Raw genomic sequence first — 24254 nt, 5'->3', positions numbered from 1 at the left:
CAAAACAGATATTAAATATAATTTGCTTTAATAGATAAACAAAAGTACGCTGAAAACGTCTATCAAAATAGAAAATTTACCCAGTAATAGAATGTGCAGCAGAAAAAGAATATGTTGACAATATTACAATAAAGTAGTATTTCAATTTAATGATTATTAAAGAGCTCCATAAAAAAGTACATTACGTTTCTGACATCGCTATTCTCGCACTCTCTTGATTTATGTGTACAGCATGTAGCAGATTGTCATGTAGCAGATCGGCGTGATCGACAAAGACGGTAAACCAACACACGAGTGCTCTTTATGACGACCTATAAGCTATACTTCCGTTCTTTAAAAAATACGAGAAAAAACTTTTCATAGACTCGGTTTACACATGAACGTAGCATTGGCCCTAAATACCAATTTGATTTCCGTTAGTCACGTTTCCATAAAAAAGTATATTTTGTTTATAATTTGGTCAAACAATACTATGGAAAAAAAAACAATATTTCTCTGCTGTATTTTTAGAAGTGTAACAAATCTTTGATCGCGTAAGGCTTAAAATATTACAGTACAAGATTAAATGAGAATTTTCATACTATTGCTTGCACGTTTTAAAATAATACCTGTAAAAATTATTTCAATTTAATCAAAGCAGGTACATCACAAAAATTGTTATTCGAGCACGTATTGTACCAATATCTACACATTTGATATACCAACGACAGGAGACAGCCAGAAACAGGTAATTCATATCGTGCCATCCTCAAAGGATAAGTCAAATCATTGGAGTAAATTTTAGTAAGGGTTAATAAGAAACAAAAAGACCTGTATAAATCAATGGAAAAATTAAGACTGTGCTATCAAATTCATAATCTTAAAACAGTAATTATTTAGGAACACGCAAAGGTGAACAGCCAGCCGAAGGCTACATTATTTCAATAACTGCAAATTTGATAGCAACCCATTACTTAGGATGATGCACATTATAAATAAGGTATTTTATTATTAAAAACACCTTCAAAAGTCAAACTAAATGTCTTAAACATTAGTCTCGTCTAAAATAAATGACAAAGTAGTATTCTGGAGGTTTAGGCGAAGTAAGGAAGGTGATGTAAGAAAGGAAAACAAAGCATGCCAAGGAATGAAAGAAAGTGTGACTAATAAAAGAAAGATGTGTGAAAAATAATGTGAAAGATTAAAGATGAGGATGAAAATAAAAAAAATCTTTCAAAATTTATTGAAAACGTATTGTGCCTGAGAATGTACTAAAGGTCCTAAGTGATGGGGACTAAAAATAAATTTGATCCCGTGTGGTCATAGAATGACAACTAAAGTTTAGTGTCATTATCTCGCCAAAAGACAACAGTAGTTTTTTTAAGTAATGTTGATGTGATGATGTAAATTCAAGAAAATTTAACGTTGTAAAATTATAGTATGGAAACAACTAAAAAAACAATTATCAACAATTAAGTTGATATCAAAAAGGCGTAAAAGATATTGCTGCCATATAAAATATTGTAACGGTTACGAAAAAAATAACATAATATAAGGTAACATACATAAGAACATAATATATCGTAACAGCGTGTTACCGAGCAAGGGGAGATTGAAAATCTCTTTGTAGGTTTTAGAGATGGATTTTGTTAAAGGAACGTCTGAAGTATTGGAAGTAAATCCCAATTAAAAACTGATAGGCGTCTAATTATAGCAAGAGTTATATGGAAGTTGTTTTGAAAAATAATATAAGTTTTGGATTAATCAAATAAGTAAAGATGTGATTCGATCTAATGAAGCAGTTCAGTTAATTAAAAATTAAAAACTGAACACAACACAACCGAACTAACCTCTTTCTTTTGTACTTGATAAGGTGTACAAGACTTTGAGTGAAAAGAATTTTCGAAATTTTTAACTACAACTTTACTAAGTATATCAAAGAATTGCATCCTTGTTTAGCTAAATATGCACGTATTTTGTTGTGTCAAAGAAAATATATCTACGTGAATGTGAATGAAACTTATTATCTTAAATTGTTTCATTTAAGAGAGGTGTAAAAATTCAATATAAAGAAATACTGACATATAAATTTCTTTAATTTTGTAATTGGTAAAAAAATGGTGCATATGACGATAGTAAAGGTTTTTGAAGAAAAGATTCTGCAGATTGTATGCATTTATTAAGACAAGATCAAACATTTTGTGCGGGCATGTTCGTCTAAGCTAACTAAAATGTCTTTTTTGTAATTTTGCACAAAAACATTGCTTCGATGCTCTGCAGGGTCCAGGCTAGTTTTTCTCGAATCCTAAAGATGATTGTTGGTCGGTATGAGTCATCTCTTTTCTACCATACGAAGGTGTATGTTTGTTTCAAAACTTCAGTATAAAATTAAGTTTGTATAAAGTATTCGTAAAATTTGTGTGATCTTTGAATTGTATTAAATACTAGCCCATCACTAACGTAGCCTTTAAGCAAAAAATGTTTCTGACTTACTTACATTCTATTGACATGCTAGAGTCCAACGTAAGGGTTAATATTATAATGATTAGATTTGAACAAATAACTCTTAATTGAGGAGTACAGTGTTTGTATTTTTTGCAAACACATTATAATATGTTGTTATTACTAATTATTATATCAATATATCTTTTGAGTGAAGATGTGATTTAAAGTGTTAAAACAATTTTTCAATCTTTTATGCAAAAGGAATAAGAAAATATCGTTCGTCATTTAAAATGAAACAGTATATCGTAGTTTTTTCATCGACATCATAATTATATGTTACGCATTATAATGCATAATATGAAAGTACAGTGTTCTAGTAAAACATTTTAATATAAGCTTTTTTTTCTAATTGATGGTAAGTGGTCCTAAAATTGTTTTATAAAAATCTCTTTTATTTTTTGTATAGTTAATGCATATAATTTGTTGTGTTGTGTTTAAATAAAATATGACAAAACAGTAATAAAAATATTTGTATTCATTTCAGTGAAGAATTTTATTGAAAATATTTAAGGTATATGTATAAAATTAAATTTTAAGGAGTTTATTTTGTTTTTCAAATTGTATCGTCATCAAATTGTTATTATAATTTTACTTGAATTTATTGTGTGTCAAAAATATTAGACCGGACTATAATTAAATATAATTATTTTCAAATAATGAAGAGTTTTGTTTACAATATTTAAAGTTATGTGTGTAAGATTAAGTTATAAAAAGTTGCATTCATCATCTTTATTTTTATATCATGTATTATTTTTATAGCGTGTGTGACAGAAAAGTGTATCGAAACAATAAAAATATTTATTTTCTATATTACAAAGAGTTTTGAAAATATATTAATGTATGTGTGTCATTATATTGAATTTGACTAACGTATATTAAAATAAGAGTGATGAAACTAATATATTTCTTTAAAGGAAATCGTTTGAATTTAATTTCTTTAGTTTGATTAGTATTTCGAAGTTATGGGGAAGTAAAACCACATTTAAGCATGATCTTTATTGATTCAGTAAATAAATACATTGCTTCCAATTTAACAAAGCTAAAAGAACATCACCATTCCCGTAAAATTATTACCAAAGTAATAAATACTTTGCAAATCAACGTTATTTAAAAGTGCTCAATTTTTTAAAATATAGTAAAATAAATAAATTTTAAAAATATAGTGAAAGTTGAAGATCTTGAAGCAAAATGTTTTCTTCTAAAGCGCGGCTGCATTTCGCAATTATTTTACTCTACAGGCACAGAAACCACATTATCTGAAAAAAACGAAATAATTAGTATATAACCTGCGTTGTCTATACATACAACTATTTTTATGAGAAACAATTTATTATACGTAAACCGGTAACTTGAGTAATGTGCACGCTATAAGTTAATTATAACTGACATAAATTAGGATTCCACTGTTTAACATTTCCTTTGATTAATTTAGAATTATTTTTTATGATTTGATTTGAATTTTCAACATTAGCTGAGTATCAATTATTAGAAAATTATGAAAGTTTATTAATAAGAAAAGTGCGCCAAAAACATCACTAAAAATAGGAAGTTTTTATATTTTGCCCGTAAATTGTATAAAGTTTCAGTCAAAAATTAATTACAAGCTATTTACACATTTTAACGTAAAATAATCACATCATAATTTAGTTTAAAATTAGGATTTGCTTTTTCACTTCACGTAAAATAATTATTTATCAAATAAAAATGAATTGGAAAACTCGCAATGTACGGAATCAGAGAATTTTGAATTTTTGGCTCTTTTAACCAATTCGACGTCGTTACCTGGATCGGACGCGGAGCTACTGCGGTTCCTAAAGCAAAAGTACTCACGCATCCACGCAACGGCATTCGCAATGCAATTCACTTGCTACAAAACAGTAAAAGTTAGGAAAATATTAAAAAAAAAATTTCACAATATTAAATTATAAGAACTCAAATGTATATATTAATTTGTTAATATATTATATAAATAGAAGAAAAAATTACCAAAAGTAAAGTACAAAGTCTTTCACAACAAAGTACTATCAGTTGACACATTTTAGTACGATATTAATAAGGTATGAGAATGTAATGGATATGGAGCGACGATTTCAGAAAAAATTCTGCGGTCAGATGTGTTCAACCTGAATTTTCCTGAAAGAATGAGGTCTCTAAATTTCTGTAGCTGAGAACATTCTGTTCCCGCCGGCCCACCGCCAACACATCTGCGGGGCCCTATAAACACTCCGCCTGTCTTGTTTGCGAGATGGATAGATGGTGATGACTATAGATAGAAAGAGACAATTATAACTATCACAGTTACGTACATTGTATTATCCGCAGGATGTAAACAAATCAAAATATATTCTTTAAATGCAATTAAAACTCGTACACTTTTCTGTTTTCCTTTTTAAATATATCTTAATACTTTTTATAATTATTAATTACAGAATACAACAATTACAACAGGTTTTTCAACGTTTTTGAGATTTTTAGATTATTAAGTATCTCAAGTTCAAGTGTACGCAGCATCCGGTCAGACATGCGCAGTAAACCGACTTTTGTGATTGGCTGGCTCCTTAAGGGAATGGGGAATTGAGTTTGTATGTATTTATTCAGCACTAACACATACAAATAATTTCAAGAACCTGTTGGAGCGTCCGCGTGTTTGTAAACAAAGGATGTAACGATGTTTTGAGTTTTTATATAATTTATTACACCTTTATTTAACTTTAATAACACATTAATAAAACTGAAATTATAAGTTTTAGTGCTTTTAGTAACAGTTAAATTTAATTTATTTTTGTAAAAGATTACTGACTTTAAAAAAAAAAAAACTATAATTAAAAAACTAATTACTAAAGCTTAACGATTATGTGTATTACAATGGTGAATCATAAGATTAAAAATCAATTTATTCCAATTATTACATTATGTAGTTATATTATTCTTTTGCCGCCGCAACAAGTGGAAGGCCCGTCGCATTTAAACATGAGCCTTTATTAAACCGGGTGAATTTTGTCCAAATGACATTGTAAAAAATTTATTTATTTTCTTTATTTGTACATATTTTAATACAATATAACTATGACCAATAAATACTCACGATAGAAAGTAATTAATAAACACGATAGAAAGTAAGTAATTAATTGACATTACGAATAAATAAAATAAAAACTTATTGGGATTCCTTGCTCTAAATAAAAAAATTCTGCTGTTATAAATAAAAAAACGTTATTAATCTTTCGGAAATATTGAATTATTTTTAGATTGCTTTCTCAATGATTTGAAGACGAGAATTAAATTCTCGTAATTTCTGGCGCTTAAATAATTATCTGCGTTTAATCAATAACTACAAAAAATAATTATATGAAATAGAATAAATGTGCTTAATATAGAAATTTAGATACATATCCGATAAAAATAAATAATAAATATTTAATAAAAAAATTTAATATCGATTTTAATGTTAAAACTGAAGTACCGTTTTTAATAAATTCGTAATACGTTATTTTTATTTATACAGAGATTTTCAGATTAGATTTTTTAAAATTGTTTTTAGTATGAATAGTAAAAATATAGGTCAATCACAAGCCCTCTCCTCGACCTAAATTGAAATAGAGGATATTACAGATTTCAGGTCCAGTTTGCAAACATAGTTCTCGTTCACTTTTTATGAACAGTGAATGTTTTTGGTATATGTACATAAAGTGTGCGCGCCTGTATTTGGTGGTGTTTTGTTAAATAGTTTAGTAACCGATTTTTTTAAGTTTTAACACACGAAATAAAATTATTATTACTAATTCTGCACATAATTAACACATGGAGTAAATCACAGATTTTTTTTATTTACATATTTTAAAATTACAAAATGATTGTTGGAGGCTATTTTATAGGTTTGTGATATTAAAAAAGCGTTAAGAAAATAACTATAATAAAAGATACAATAAATAGGTTCAAGAGTCTTCTATTTGTATAATTTTCGTAATAAATAATCATTTCTTAATTATTTACGAAAAGAGAAAAATATTTTGCAAGTTTTTATGAATAATATCAAATTGTAAGAAAATCTGTGCTCGAATTCTGAGCTATAACCTACACAAGGTGTTTGGTTAAGCGTTAAGAGCTTTAAAAGTCAGTTGAGTTGTTCAGTTGAGTCAGTTTTTAAAGCTACATTTTTCCAATCGCTCTGGATAAAGTGAAGTATGTTATATAATTTTTTTTCTATTGAAATGTGGCAAGCAAATAAATTCATCCAGTACAAAGTTCGCAGGGATAGATTGATTTTCGAAAAGGGCACCTTCTTAAAGTGCCATCTTCTTACGAAGGTCGGCGGCCATTTGAGCAATCTAAATTTTTGACTTCGAAGTGATCGTTGCTTTGAAGTTCGAACGGGATCTTTTCAAACCAATGGCGTAAGTTTTTAGCCAGGATATTCGTTTTAAACCAATACTTTGCGTGAATCTTACTTTATACGATTAATTGCAGTAGCTCGTATTTTGAGTTTCTCGTCATGTACCTCAAATATCGTAACTTTCTCTTTTCTATTGTACATAATACTTTTGATTTTTTTCATGCTCCTTAACACTGATTAATTTTTAACTTTATCTCTCGGGGATATCCTCAGCATTCTCCTGTATACCCAAATATCAAAGGCTTTGACTGTCTTCCGCATCGATTCTGTACGATTCAACGTCGTACATATAAAAACTTAACAGCGTGCTAGTCGCATTCGTAGCACGTTGTTCAGCTTTTTATTGCAAAGAAATGACCTAACCTAAAGAAAGCGTTCCAGTTTTGATTTATGCAGCATTTAATTTCGAGATTATGATCTCTTAATCTACTCAATATCCCAAACATTTGTAATTACTTACTATTTGTAAAGATTATCCATTACTTAGAAGGATGGGGTTAACATACGGGACTTTACAAATGCTTATAATTTTTGTTTTTTGGAGTTGATGTCAAGACCATCGATCTGACTGACTGAACCTTATTTACAAGTATCTGGAGTTCTTATATCGTTGACGAAATAATCTAGTGCCGTCGACATAACGAAGCTTGTTAATCTGGCCATTGAAAATCATATCCAAATAAATATTAAACAGGAATGGCGATAAAATGCATACTTAATTAGTCCATATCTCTGCATTAAGATGCATTGTTTGATATCCAAAAAGTGCATCTCTCGATCCCAATCCACCGATGAACCCTAATTGTGACTTTGATACTTGTTCTTTAGTGAATTGCTACAAAAATATTTTTAGGATATAACTCATAAGAGAGATAGTTCTATACTCATTGCATTTCTTCGTAAAACCGATGGTACAATGCCCGAATCATGAACGGAATTAAATAATTTTACTATAATTTCCAAATTTTCACACCTAAGCGCTTTTCCAAGTTCCACAGGTTCCACCTGCCGATTTATGCTCCTTAGATATTTTAATTGCATAAGTAATTTCACTTTTCTAACAGATGATCTAGTTAAATTTATTTCTGGTAAAATTGAATCCAGATTAGGACTTTCGTCAAAAAAAAAGTTACTATGTATTTTGACCAAATAATAAACTTGCATTGAATTATTTTGACAAGATTGCCCTGGTCATCCCTGGTCAAACAAAGGATAGGGCGTACCGTACTTTAATTTAGAGCAAATGAGCTATACATTCGCCCCTTATCCTGTTTTTATAACACATAATAATCAATTTTCGTCGATATTTGCTGAGTGGTAGAAGAATAAATCAGCGATACGCATAACCAAAATTCACGTATAGTTTTTCTTCTCCCCCCGTAAACACCATCATTTTGCGAATTAATCGTGATATTGCCACAGCCTTAAAGTGGAGCTAGATTGCCCTTTGAATCTTTTGGCACCCCATTTTTATTTAAACTTTGTATAAAATTTCCGGGCTAAAACTGTGGTGCAATAACTACTTTAATTACTCCAATCAAATAGATTTTATAGAATTTTCAGTTTCTCGCGTATAAATTCATACTCTCTCTCATTTATTATGTTTTATAACGGATTCAACAGATCAAAAATAAAGGTATATAATTGTCAGTAAGAGATAGGCAATCTTGTCTCTACTGTCTATTTTTTATGCTACTGCCATGTATTTTTACATACATTTACGGCAACGTAAACGATAACACAAATTAAGTAAGTGATTAAACAAAAATTTTGTGCCCTAGGGTAAAATTTTCTGTTACTAGTGTCAAACGATCTAAGTAATTTTTTTTTCAAAATCCAGAATATGTGAACAAAATGTTACTAACATTTTCTCACCTGGTTTAAAACGTCGCGTTTACTGGTTGTTAGCTTTGTGGGTGATTGAACGAAAATAATTAGAGTGACTATTTGCTTTCCAACTGAATAGTAATAACTGTCTGATGTTGGGTATAAATAACGACGCAGAGTCGGCATAATTTTAACCTTAGTTATTAGTGGTAAGTTATATCTTGACCCTCCATAGTATTTGGGTATCTCATGACGTTACTACGCTATGGATCTAAAATAAGAAACATCTTCGCAATTGTGCTTTTATGCAAGTGTGTTGTAATCAACAAAATCATATTATTGATATCGGCAATATAAAAAAAATATCACCTTTACTATTTTTCCTCTTATAAATATAATAATTTTTTTAAATGTGATAAATAAAAAACGTAGAAATAGTAATTATTATGTATTATTTATTTGTATTAGAATGAGATTTGGTTACTTACCTTAAAACAGTGTCCGCCGTGACGATAAAACTCTTGCCGTGTCAATATCACTTTCCAGTTTCTATGTTTTTAAATTCCCTTCAAAAATATGTTTTGTATTAATGCCAAGCAATTTTTTATTGTTCTTGTACGAAAATATTTGTAAGCTCTCTATGAGAGCGTAAAATATTGGTATTGACATAAAAACCATTGTAAGATAAATTGTAAGAAGATAATAAGTCGTAAAATAATAAATAAACAATGTTAAATGAAATAATCTCGGTAACTTGTTTTTGCTGATTCAGATATTTTAAAAGATAAAGATTCGAAGACTGTACCCATGAGGCGAATATACTACCGTACGAATTAACGGATTGATTTAATTTTTAGGCACGATTTTATTTCATATAATATTAATTTTTAAATGCAACATACGTATTGGCATAAGCCCAAAATTAATCTTTTTTAAAAATTATGAATGACGATTTCGATTGAAATTATGTAACGCAAATAAGTGTTGTAAGATATGCGATATCACGAATCTTTTTTTTTCTCAGAAATCAAGGTGTAAGGTAAGGAAATTTTTAAGTGTTCCTTCGGGTCACCCTTTTATCATAATGCTAAACGAGTGACATCCCAAAGCCGAACACCCTTTGAGGGGACCCTTGAGCGTCATTCTATGGTGCGAATAGGCGGATGCCTAGCTTTGCGAAATCCCAACTCTGTGAACTGCAGTACGCAGTGGCCCGGGCCTAGGCTTTCCAGAGTCCTCGAGGTTTAGTACCTTAACTTAAGTTTTCGGCTTAGCGTACTCCGTACCCAGCCCTCCTCGAACCAGCAGAGTCTGCAAGCTACATGGGCTGCAAGACATAAGCCAGTTAAAAAACTTAGGAAGAAGTTGTGGAAGTTAGGTAGGTCGCCTATTGATTACGTTCGAAGGGTAGTTTCCCTTTTTAAATAAATACAACTACGAAGGGAACCCATGTCAGCATTTCTGTCTTGATACTCTTAAGTGTTATCCTCCATAACCATATCATACTTCAATATTATTCTAGAACAAATTTCTATAGTTGTTGATTTTAAATGAATACGCTTTTCACAACATATTGAATAATTTTATGGAGCTTAGAAGGATAATTTTTGATACAACATCGATATTATAGTGTCGGTGGCAGAATTCGGATTAAAAATTCGAAATAAAAAAATTTCTATAATTAAACCTTTACCTACATGCTGACTAACTCGTTGGGCCACACTCTTGGAACTCGCCGTAGAAGTGATCGTTGAATAGCACTAACTTCAACCTCGCAAACGATATCTTCTTTAAGCGCTGAGATGTATATTCGCTATCATGCCATGCTTATTATGTACGCTGTATATTTGCGACTCAATCCGGCACTCGAAAACAATTTGTATTAAAAATACAATTAGTAATTTCAGCTATTGGGTAATTAAGAAATATCAAAAATATAGATAATAATTGAATTAGAATGAATTCACTAATTTCATTTGATTTGTAACGAAAATACTTAAAAAAATCGGTAATAATTTTTGTACTGATAAATAAGTAAATATATGAATCCTCATACAATTCAACCATATTTTCAATTGAAATAAATCCGAATAACAATTACAACATTTTAAAATTAGTTATTAAACTACTCAAAACGATCTCTATCGTAAAGCCGTCAGAATTTTCTAAAAATTAGATTTTAAGTTAGTGGAATGCTGCAGAAGATACTTTAACGACCCTGAAATTTATAATAATAACTGGCCATTTTTTAAATAATATTAAAACAACTTCAGAAGAAAAAAGTGTAAATTTGCTTAATCTTAAAATAAACAACAGTACACAATAAAATAATACAATATAGAAAATACATTTTTGAGTTTAAATTACAATAGCTAACCAGATACAGATGGTAAAACCAAAAGTTTATCACTGATGTTCCAATTTCTACTGAAAAATCTTTAAGACCTTCAATCGATATCACAATTTAAAAAAAAATGCATAAAAAAGAGTCGATTTTAATTTTTAACGTGAAAGCCCGACAATCATCAAATTTTAATGATAGGATAAAAAGACACGAAAAATAACTCGATTTTACCAGGGGTCGCTCGATAATGATTCTGTAATTATGTGAATATAAAAAATACAAGAGACCTGGGGCGAAGAAAATTAGGTGACGCCCATGGCGTTTTCGGTGATTTCTTCAAGGTTTAATTTTGTACGAGAATTACCCTATGGATGATGAAAACAGAACTTCAGATTTGTCAACTTCTTATTTGTACGGTAGAATTAAGACGTGGAAGAAAAACAATTCCACCGTACACACAACACACCTTATTGAGAATTAAACCATGTTTTGCCAGTCTGTGAAGCTTAACCGATCTTCGATCACGCCTTTTTTTCTTACGTTCTTGTCGAACGTGATCTACTTTTTATATCTATTTATTAATATTTGCAGAAATGTTTCGGTGTTATTACTTGCCAATAAATAATCACAAATAAGTTCACGGTTTACTAGACATTTTTCAGTGAGCCATAGCGGTACTCAAACGTAGACCTTTTTTGTAGACTTTTTTTCAATTCTTCGGCTATGTCATGTCATTATTACTAAAACGCAAAAATCAATCAACTAGAGCGAGATCTGCATAGCATCATAATTTTCTAAAATTATGTACTTATTTTTCGAGATTTAATATTATAAAATTAGGCGTCCTATGGTAATTTTGTGTTTACCAGAGTTTCGATAAAATTCACAATATTCTCTATAATTGACACCAGATTTTCTTTTGTAATACGATAGTGTTTATTTAATTAATGTTGATTTTGCATAAAGTTTTTCTAGTTTGTCTCTAAGCATTGAGATCGACTTTAATAAATATTCAAAGAGCTACAGTTTATTTAAAACACCTTAAGGACGTTAAAAGTGCTACCATGCAAGTCATGCATATATCCACAGTATTGCGTATTCCTTACAATATACAATACTCGTCGAAAAAACCGATACCATAACAGGAAGAGGCTGCGCTATCAATTATATATAACGATATAGCATAGCGATAGGCTCACATATTTCAAGAGCCACAGAGCAGTGAAGAAAAAATACTACCGAATAAAGATTACAAGATTTTAGCTATCACGAGCAAATGACACAGTGAGATGAGGTACAATTTCCTGAAAATCAAGATTCTTTTTATCTCTGCATTTGGTGTTTGAAACTACTTAGGAAAAATAAAATTATAACACATAAAAGTCATTTAGGCAAAATCAACTGATTGTAGCACTTAAAAAAATAAATGCTTAAAGGCACATAAGGTTTAAATTATAAATGAGTGGCCAGTTATTGTAACTAAATAAAAGTTTAATGCGTACCCTTTAGTTAAATTTTCTAGACTTTAGTTTTCATAACGCGTTAAAGTAGATTGCTTATACAATATTCTATCTCCAAGAAAATTAATTCTACATTGTAAAAGTCACGACATCAAAGAGTTTTCCTTAGAGGAGACATAACCTCGGTTAAAATTGCATTTTTCCGATTTTTCTCTTGAGCGTGATTGAAATTAAAAAGAGAGAAGAATAATAAATTAATTAAAAAATAATATTTTATGGACTGCATCCAAACGCTATACGGCTTTGCTTAGTAACTAAAATTAGTAAAAAAAATTATTACTTAATATTTTTAACTTACTAAAGAGACGAATATGCGAGTGTTTCTCTCCACAAATATACTAATGCGGACTAATTCGAGCCGTTCATAATATGTTATCCCACAATGTGAGAAGACTTATAGAATGAAATTTGGTGTGGCATAGTCGGTTTTGTAGAGCTTAAGAAACTTTATAACCATGGCCTTGACTTTCTTCCACTCTATGTGTGTTGATATGTTTTCATTCCGCCAGATCGACTTCCGTCGCAGAACGCATTCTCAACTTTATTACTTGGTTTAGGGGTAACTCTTATCACGAAATAGTATTCCAGCTGACTTAACTGCATCATTTTGCGAGATAGGCTGGGCCGGATAATAGGTTTCTAGAAAAGCATTGTTGGCAATCGGCTAAGCATCGTCGTGGCTAGAGTTTGAACGTATGAGAGCAGATATGCACGAGAAATGCTTTTTTAAAGGGCGACATAATAAATATTGTGCCGAGTCGTCATAGCAAAAAAAGCACACCAAAAGATTTTACTGTCCCACACATCAGGTTTGAGAAACGTTTTCTGCACTAAACTTACGTTCATTTTATATTTTAAAAGAAAAAAGTAAAAAATGATTTATTATATCCGTTTGCATTATTAATCCTACGGTAAAAATCTTAATTACGATCACAATTACAGCGAATTAAAACTACTTAAAACTAAAACTATCTAGGCTATAGCGATTAAACATCACTATAATTTTTTTAAACTATGTTATAGGCGCATAGAATTTAAAAGTACTTTAATTTATTCACCGCCACGTCTGTTTGAAATTCCATGATGTAAAATCCATTGAAGAGCGGAATATTCGTGTTGGTTGATTCATTTTTACTTGTGATAGGATCAAAGCGAAAGCAGAAATCGATTTATGCAATAAAGGGTTTAAAATGTAGATAATGTAACTTTTAAGAAATTGCGAAGAAACGCCTGTGGAGGCAGCTAATCAAATCCTCGATCAAGGCTTTTCAAGAAAAGCGCGACGTTCAGCAATAAAGAAGATAATCAACCAAGAAGAATAAAAAAGATGTAACAAAATATTAACATCCTACGGTCAAATTTAATAACTACATGTTACGAGTACAAACTCATAAACCAGGACATTTTAACTGGTAGAAATTTCATTGCGATTTACTTCTGGAGTTTAACATTATTACCCAAGCAACAGTTGATATGTCGCAAAGCGACGTTGTAATGTTGTTATGTAATCATGCAAATAGCACTGTTATAGTTGTAATTTGTGTTGTATAACAGTGACACAAATTAATTCTAACGGTCAAAGTTTTAAATTCTATTAGAATTTCTCATTTTAATGTAACAAAATTAAAAAGAACTTTGTTATAATTATATCATTCAAATATAAAGTTAAAAAATCTAAAGTAATGAGTTTATTTTAATGAGTAATACATATATTTTATTACAACTCAAATTATTATAATGTCTGCATATTGATTTTCGTTGCTGTTTTTAATACCCCTGGTTCAATTTCGTAGTAATAAAATAATGCCATTCAATAATTGGGGCCGAAACGTTCGAGTAGCGACGACAAGCCGGTAGACGCGACGTGGATAAGCCCCCCGCTAGGCGGGTCGACGACATAATTAAAGTCGCGGAAAATCGCTGGAGGTGGGCAGCGCATGACCGGTCATCGTGGCGATCTTTGGATGAAGCCAATACCTTGCAGTGGGCGTCTATCGGCTGAAAAGATGAAGAAGAAGAATACAATAATTATGTCAGTCTCGCCGTGTCATAGCCAACGTTATCTTAAATTCATAAAGGATTTTCTAACATTTTCTATATTGTATATATTTAAATGGCGCTTCACCGAAGAGATTAACAATTTCTTCGGAGGAGTTACTATGGTGTCTGATTTCAATAATAATTTATTTTCATATTTTTGTTAGTAATTAAGACAGTTAAGTTTTTGGGTAAAAATCAAATAATATTAAGTTTTCAAATCGTAAATAAATTGCCGTTTATACTGCGCAAGTGCAGTGCCTTTAAATATTGCAAGAAGTTCATTGTGCCCAATTGTGATACGATACTAAACTATCTTTTGATACTTTGATAAAAACGCTTCTTCTTTTATAATATAGAGCATCTAATAAAATAATTGCGCTATAAAAACATGCCATAACGTTAATAATAACATATTGCTAAAAATCAACGATTTCTATTTAATTAGACAAAAATTGCTCCTTTAATTGCAGACAGCAATAGAAAGGTTGATTGCGACAAACGAATGTCTTAAAGCAACTGATTTTCAATATATCACAAATAAATTATTATTATTATTATAAATATTTTTAATAGCGGATAAAATATAAAATGACGGGTATAAAGTTATAATAGATTATTATATTTTTCAAATATATTTCGTTATATTCTATAATTTGTTTTTTAAATATAGACACAATTACGACATGATACATATGTTACACACAAATGAACAGCGGCGTATACACAAGTTATATAAGTGTGAATTAAAATAAAAATTACAACTACTATTCAGATTATGGCAAAAATATAAAAATGACACGGATATTCTTTAAACAAACTCAAAGTGTTGTCTTTTACCTCCAAAGCTGTTTTACACATAAATAGACTGAAATACTTTACTCGGAGCTTGAAAATCCGACTATGATTAAGTTTTAAAGTGAAAATTCTTTCATGTTATATGAATATAACACGTAAATTTTAAAAATACATAAATATATATAAGCGACAAATATTAAGGCTAAATTAAATAATACATTTAAAGAATTACGTACACCATCAATGTATTTTAATGACGGTTCAATTTTTAACACAATACTTTCATTTTTAGAACACTTGTTAATCGTATAGTTATAGGTTAATAGATCAAAAGTTAAAAATAGCACGTAATTTAAGAAAAAGTACACAAAAAGTCGGCATATCATTTTCTAAATAAAACTAACAATTATTTAATTGAATTCACTTCACTTGTGTTTACGACGTTCTAATCAACAGTTACAAAGGCATACTCCAACTACATAGGTAAGCACTGGGATATGCAATTTGTTAGAACAATAGCTTTATGGTTCCTTAATGATTTCAATTAAATAGCACTGTATTAAACCTGCAGTGTCTATTACGCTGCATAGTAATATATTAAATTTACTTGTAAAAATCAAAAATAATTACATGTACACCTGTAGTTATCTTTTGTGATAAATCAAATACGTATACAATGGACTATTTTCTCGGTTTTAATTGTTAAAAATGTATCTACAATTTTTTTTCGATAGTAAACGTACACAAAATTCCTTGTATAATTATTACATGATGACATAAAGTTGTGAAACTCCTATACTTTAATTGATACGATAAATTTACTTATGTGACACCGAAACGATCTTTTTTTCTTTTTTAGCTTTATGCAAATGAATCGAAAGATAAAAGAAATTAATGCAATATTTTATTAAGTTCAATTAAAAGGTAATAAGTGAAATATATCTAAACATGGAACTACTACTAATATGGAATACAGTTTTTCATGACTGTAAGTACTAATTTTCCGGTTTTAGTCTAAGTATCGGTGTGCGGATGTACAATTTCAATACATAATTAATTGATCTTTTAATATCTGTCATAAATTAGATAAACTTATTTATTTACTTTTTGGTGTGTAAAATTAAGAAATAATTAAGTAAATTAAATAACGAACCAATAAATTTATTACAGACTACGGCTTCCGCAAAATATTGAATATTAATTGCATCATTTAAAAATTAATTGAAAAAATTTTAGACTTCGTTTATAGGAAATTTAAAATACACAATATTGACTAATGCATTTTAATATGCTGTTTGTCTACTGCAAATCGAAGCCTTAAATACCAACTGCAAGCAAGAATATAATTTTTCAGTAACATCGAAGTAAAACAAACAAAATTGACTTAAAAATTAAAATAAAAAGTTTATTAAAATGGCTTTATAAAATAGGTGCAAGAATTCCGGAACACCGAATAAGAAAATAATTTATTTCAACGTGTAACATAAAAAATTCAAATTTATGCATAAAGTTCAAACATTCTGGGGAAATGTTGTTAAATATTATTTTATGTCTATCATCCAAAAAATATTTCTTTTTAAACGTGTTCTAACATAGTTTCTCATTATAAAAAAGCCTCTAATTGGCGTTAAGACAACAACAGTACATACTTAATTACATTACTTTAAATAAGAAAATGAATCAATGATGCCGGTCTCTTATGTTTAGTTTTTGCGACACGATAGGCTTACTCTGGTAACTTTGTAATTAGGACTCAGGATTTGCGCAGGCCGTGCAAGATCAGTCATAGTGGCTATCTTTGTGGGAGGCCTACGTGTTGCAGTGGGCATCTGACATGATGACTATGATTATAAAAAAGATACTATACGTTTAATAATTAAGTAGTTGTATATCAAACTACATCATATCATTTCAGGTATAAATACATATAGAAATGCAATGATACGTTATCTGTTATATTTAACTGTACATATATATCGCGCAGGAACATATCTATTCTTTTAAAATTTATATAACAATAAAGACTTATCATCAGATTTGAAAGAAAGCATTGAAACTTGCGCGTCATTCAGTTGAAAACGAGGAATGTTCACATTATATTTTATAGCATTTATTACACATATATTACATACATATATTCTAGCAAGACGTTCACATACATGAACGTCTAGCTAGAAACCAAATCAAGGAGCGGTTACGGCCTGATAGAACAAAGCTCACATATATATCCACATATTATTTAGCAACAAAACAGTTGCTTTGAATTACTGGTTAGGTTACAATTATGATTATATTTTATATCTATTTTTATGGATTATTATTCATTACATATTTTACGATTAATGAATTCATTGTAATCATTAGCGTTAAAATGTATCCAGCGTTCGCTGCTTTGTCCATTCTGTATAATAAATTGTACTGTAAAAAAATTTCCAGGAATTTTAAATCAGTTTTCCAATAATTAACAGTGACAAAGCTTGTTATTGTTAATTCTGAGGGCGAGCCAGCGTCCGTTGCTGAGCGAACATCCGGTGGAACAATATGAAAACCTTTTACATTTTACTCTTGTTATTTATCCAATTTAACGAGGCTATATAATGGACGTATTTGAAACAGTGACAGGTTAAGATATAATCTAACCGAAATAAAGTTGTAAGATACGATTTATCTGTCTTTCTAACAACATCTTAATGATAGCTATTTTTGTTCTATCTGTAATACATTAAAATGCACAACTTTTTATATATAACGTCAATGAAAAGTCGAATAATAAAGCATTTTCAATATTATAATGAAAAGATCAAATATAATTTAAATTATCATTCTAAATAATTGAAATTCTCTTACAAGAAATTATACTGTTTGTAGATCGTAAAATGTACACATCACAACTTAAAATTTTATTCAGGTTTATAAAATACAAATTCGTGATTTTAAGAAAATGTATCTTTTTTACATTAATTTTTATACTTTATAAAACAATATTAAGACAACGAATGGTCGAGTAATAAATTTCAAAGTTTAGTACGGAAATGAAAAACAATCTTAGAGTTACGATCTCCAAACTAGAGAGAAGGAACTAGAAACTTTCTTTGATCAAATATTTAATATTTTAAAAGAGTGCCAATATGGCTCTGTATTATTAAATTTCGATAATTATTAATTACTATTGTTTTTAGTGTACTTTCACATTATTTTTATACGAAATATTTATGATGGTACGCAACAAAAAAATCTCTGCAACACATGGCGATTTATAACAGCCAGTGCCAGATTTTCGAATTAAATGAAAAACAATAACGATTATAATGAAAATTTAAAACAATATTTAAAATTTTGAAATTTTAAGCTTAGTCAAGTTAGTTACAAGACATAAAGCTAAACATTGCATAAACAAAATATTAGCACTGAAATACAATACTAGTACAGCGAGAGCTTCGCTCAAAAGCGTTTCAGAGATTTTTCATTTATCCTGTCCGTAAAAGGTTTTAAATGCTTCGATTGCTGTATAATCTTTTGTTAATTTCTTAGTGACAATTGATACAGAAACAAATTGAGATTAATTTATTTTAATGCGACGCAAAATCCGAGCGTCATCATATAAACTTTACCGTTAAAGATTTTTGTAATATAATTTTATTTATTTTGTCCATACCTAGAAGTACTTGATACCATATGCTTTGAAATAAATATTGTAAACTGTAAAATTTAGTCGGCTTAAAATATGTTGGGTCAGGCAATGCTAATACTTCGTGGTACCAAAGACGAGGATGGGAAGGTAAAAGAGTAGAAAGTTAATTACGTTCGTGTGACAAGACCAACGTACAGAGTGGGTAGGAAAAGCAAACTAGGAATCTATTTAAGCCCGTCATATTCAACAATTTTTATTTAATTTTTGTAATTCAAACGTAAAAGAATCAAATTTATAAAGGTTAAAATAATTTGACCCGTATAAACGTTAGACATTTATATTACTTCCGGTGCCTAACAAGTAATAATTAGCTAAAAGTAATAATAGTTTATAAAACATATGCCCGTTATTTATTTTCAAGCTTTGAATAAAAATAGGCAATTTCACAGAATTAATATTTGAATCCAGTTTATTAACATGGTTTTGAGACTTTTAAAAACCGAATATCCAAGATAAAAATAAACAGAATCAAAACCGTTATAAAATGTCAGCTTGCATGCAATAAATAATATTTATTTTGAGAAATAAAGTGTGGTGAAAGAGACAGGGCCTCAATATTAAGAAAAAGTACTCCCATAAAAGTCTGGTGCTGAAAAAGGTTTAGTAAAATGACTGGTAGTCGTCAATTTTATGATGTCGTATGGAAACTTTCTGCAAGTGTATTTAAAACCAGAATAAAATAATTTCTCGTTGTTACTTTTTTTGTTCTTCAACAAACTGTCGTCAAGATGGTTCCTAAAATCAACAAGACACCTCCACAATACGCTTTCCGTGGTATTTCTAAATCTATATACTCACGTATTTTTAAACGTAACTGACCTACTTATATGTATCTTTTTTCTATACATACATGCAATATATAAAAAAAATATTATTAATTTTTATTTCACCAATTTGTAGTCTCTATTTTTTTATAACATTATTTATTATTATTATTACAAACGATCGTTTGTCATATATTCGCGAATAATAATGTAATATAACATTTTTTTAACATTATTTTAATGTGGGAAATAAAGTCAGCGACAATTTTTGCAAAAGATAAAGAAAATCGATATAAATAATAAAACTTTAACTATTTTTTATAACTATATGTTCATAGTTAAACGACGTTGATTCGCCAACTCAGCAAGTTAAATATTATCTGTGGAGCGATAAAGGAATATTTAGATGTATTGTTCCACTAAACTTAACTTACTTAACACTATGCCAACTGTCAAAAAAAAATAGTGTACACAGTAACGACATTAGTAAAATGTTAAAGTCATAATACTTACGTAATAGTATAATTTAGAATTGTACGATGAACTTTTGAGGGTCTTGACTGTTACTATATGTTTTTTTAAACAGTAATAATACATGCACTTATAATTTTTAGTTGATTAAATCGACGGTGAACATAGAAACTTTTTTATAAGGACTACAAATACTCGTATACCGACCACCTTTTACATCCAAAATCGTATACGTAAATAGGAAGTCTATATAAGTTGTCGTGCGATTCAATTCTAACGGGCTGATTGATAAATCTCTTTTGAATAATTTTTATAAATATATCTACCAACGTACCTTCCACGCGAGTGCCATCTCCGTGCCAGTCTTCTTCTGAAACAAAGCAATCATTTTAGATATATACTACTAGCTAATAAAGAATAGCAGCAGAGTTAAGCACTAATTTCTCATTAGAAATTAGTGCTTAACTCTGTATATATACTATACATTTTATATTATATATAATTTCCACATGAAATCGTATGAACTACGATTAAAGAAGTAATATTTCGGAATAGCAACATCGTTATATCAGGAAAAGTCATTACTGCAAATATGCTCAGAATACTAAAAGACTTAGCTAAACTTTGAATTCGTTTTATGTATATCATGCCAATATGTAAAAACATTAATTTCATTTTGCTATTACTTGCAAAATTTTCAGCGATATCGCATAAAAACGAGATCTTGTAACTTGTACACGAATATTCCAAAAAATTTCTGGCAGGATTTTTATATATACAATAATTTTAATGTGTTTTATCTGATTTAAGATTAATAAGATGAAATGATTGCAAAATAACCTAAATATTTATAATAAATTTTTAGTTTACTCTAATATCGTGTGTACATTTATTAGAATAAATAATAAAAAATTAAAGTGCTATTAAATAATGTTATAAAAGAAGAAAAATTGTATTTTCTTCCGACTTCAAATCGCAAGCTTTGTTAGACACGGCCTCACATAATTATACATTGATATACATATATTAGGAATAAATCAAATTACCTGCTGATACTTTGCAATTTATTTAAAATTCAATTAAGCCTTTTATCATGGAATAAAGCTTACAATGTCAATGTACAACTTTCGTCTCAGTGGATTTAATATTGTAAACTATCAATAATGTTACTGTAACTATTGTATAATGTTTTTTTAGATTATAATCCAGCATTTGTTTCAATATAATTAAACACAATGTAATACGAGATTTTTAACATAAAAAAACACAAAACATAAAAAGTGTTACATGTCGCTTACCGTTATCGCGACCTTTTCTCTTCTTCTTCCCTGTTGAGCTCGAAGATTTGCTGCTCTTGTCGGTTTTGTCTTTACTTTTCCAGCGGCTCAGCATTTTGAATTATTTTAATTCTTATTTAAAATAACACATAGCATTTTATAACCCCCATTTCCACAACAATGTTCACTATTCTTCTATTGACACATTTTCGTGCACTTCGTAACTTGTTATAACAAATGTTTTTTTACACTTTCAATATTACGCAGTTTGGTTTAGTAGACAGTATTAATAAAATTGTTAATAAAGGCAAGACTCTATAATTTTACCACTTTACAATAAAGATATGTAAATTTGGTTCAATTCCGGTATTCGCTTCAATTTCGGCTATTGTGGAAGTTACTAGAAATCTGAGGAAAATGCCATGCCATGAAAAATATTTTTTATAGAGATGTAGTACATAATGGTTAATTTATTTTGGATAGAGGAAAAGTCTTCCGGTAAATAGTACGTATCAACTTGTAATTAAGTGTCTTCGATTATACTATTTATATCTGGTTTCAATAACATTAAAAAGATTACATTTAAAAAATAAGAATCGAGCGGATGAAACTTAGTTACGAGTTATTTTTCTTTCTGTCACGATGAAGTAATTTCATGCATTTTAAATTTTACTTTTCCAAAAACAAACATATTGCGACGCAAGACGCTAATTTTGGTTTGAGAGATGCAAAAATGGACGCTATTTTAAAAATGTGAATTAATAGCGGCATCTCAATAGTGGCGCCGTAGTTGATTAATTGAAAATTGGGCGTAACAGTTTTAACCCATTTGAATAAAACACATGAGCCTACTAACTAGTATAAAAATGGATCACATACGAGCAATACGCGCAAAAATGGTCATAGTTGAAGATCTATTAGATTTCGCAGATTTTTAACCTGGGTTAACTCGCTATAAGGTCATACTGTGTGTAGGGTGGGATTGGAAGGGCTATTTTTATAACGAGTTTTGACCGCTGTGTACACAAACATTGATAAGAATCTCTACTGCCAACAACTAAATCAAGAAATTGGGAGAGAACGGACGGAATAAATCAAACTGCAGTCGATCTTTCATCATAAGGACCCTAGACCACACATATTTAGCCACTTATCATATATAAAGATAATAGGGCTGGGAGGTGAGTACGCATCCGTCATATACCCTTGGCTTTGCTCCTATAGATTTCCTCCTGCTGCTTCAAAATTCGTTAGGCAGTGTGAAGCTATCATTTAGAGAGGACAGACTATTTATAAAAAAATTTTCGGTCCGAAATTTTTACAGTCATACCATGCCCTATAAGATGTAAAATGGAACCATGGAACAAAATCGACGCTATTTTTGTAAAAATGTATCGAGTTACACATGTAAAGTATTAACTTGTAAAAAATTTTTTTTCGAATTTTAATATAAAATGCGAATGAACTTTCCGCGATCTATTAGACCTCATGATAACTTGTTATAAATATCCTACTCAATAAGTCCTTGATTTTTTTAATTATCTACTCTTATATCGAAATTAAAAGATAAACAAAACTAAAAGGGTTAAACAGTTAAACATAATATATTAAAAATAAATAATCGATAGTCTAAAAATAAAAATTGTGCGGAAAATGAAAGAGAAATGATAGAGCGAGATCTAGTGGCGGACGGAAGAACCAAAATGGGACAGGTACGAATTGCGCATATTTTCCGGTTTTCCGGTAGATGGAAGCGGATGTGCATAGTTTTACTAACACGCCGCAGAGAAGCATTGCAGCACTGTAGCAAAGGATGTTGGTGGAGTGACAAATTAAACCGAAAATATTAATTTTAACTATGTTAATCTCATTTAAGCTATTAAAATAGTAAACTTTTATCTCCTAAACCCGTTTAGTTGTAAAGATACATTTAAATTAGAAGATAACAAAGGGCTGTGTAAATAAAATGACCATTGACTAAAAAAACAGATAGTGCCTGTGGTTTCATATAAATAAATTTCAACTAAATTTAATTTTAAATGTATTTTGTTTATTGAATAACGTTATTGTCATAAATTAATGAATGTAGAGACAATGATGTAAATTGTGGTATGTGCGCTGTAAATCAATGAGCATCAGTTCAACAGGTAGGTTATAAATAATCGCAAAGCTCAGAGGCTCGAAATTTTCAGATCAATAACTCGTGACATCGGCTTTGGTAAAAGCAGCCTCGTTAAATAATTATGCCAAAATACGGATAAATATTGTGTTTAATCAGGTAGTATTTTATGCATTATTAATATAAAATAGTTTAATAAATGCTATGAATTAAAAAAACAATATTTTCGTACTCGTAATGTTATGATCTAGTGTACTTGTATATTTTTACAGCGACAGCAGCTGATGAGAACAATATAGTTCGATCAATTCAGTCTTTAAATAAAAAGTTAGTACATTTCTGATTAATAAGTTTTGCAATTATATTCCCATTCATAAATTATTGTACACAAAGATGTTTCGCATTCAGAAGGTTTATTAAGAAAACCGTGATAAATATGACTATGATATTAAAAATACTGTTCAATAAATGTATAAATAGTGATTTTTAATGTTATAACAATACTAAATCGGATGCAGAAATAACCTCA

At 29.5% G+C, this 24254-nt stretch overlaps 1 protein-coding gene across 11 annotated transcripts in view; it reads right to left on the bottom strand.

Annotated features, from left to right (window-relative positions):
- The window catches only part of LOC137922244 (coiled-coil domain-containing protein AGAP005037), a 155307-nt gene that overhangs the window by 59319 nt on the left and 71734 nt on the right, over positions 1-24254 (bottom strand). For 8 of the 11 annotated variants that reach the window (XM_068765197.1, XM_068765223.1, XM_068765256.1 and 5 more), the window contains exon 3: positions 20664-20699. In XM_068765197.1, the coding sequence (XP_068621298.1) occupies positions 20664-20699 (36 nt within the window). Of the gene's footprint in view, positions 1-20663; positions 20700-21627; positions 21922-24254 lie in introns of all 11 variants that reach the window. The other 3 variants (XM_068765271.1, XM_068765280.1, XM_068765205.1) reach the window with 3 other exon arrangements.

The sequence above is a fragment of the Battus philenor genome, unplaced genomic scaffold, assembly GCF_028537555.1.
Source record: "Battus philenor isolate CCGP_79_NKW_IND1 unplaced genomic scaffold, ilBatPhil1.0.hap1 SCAF_1, whole genome shotgun sequence".
NCBI classification, from domain to species: Eukaryota; Metazoa; Arthropoda; class Insecta; order Lepidoptera; family Papilionidae; genus Battus; species Battus philenor.
This window is presented reverse-complemented; position numbering and strand designations above follow the sequence as displayed.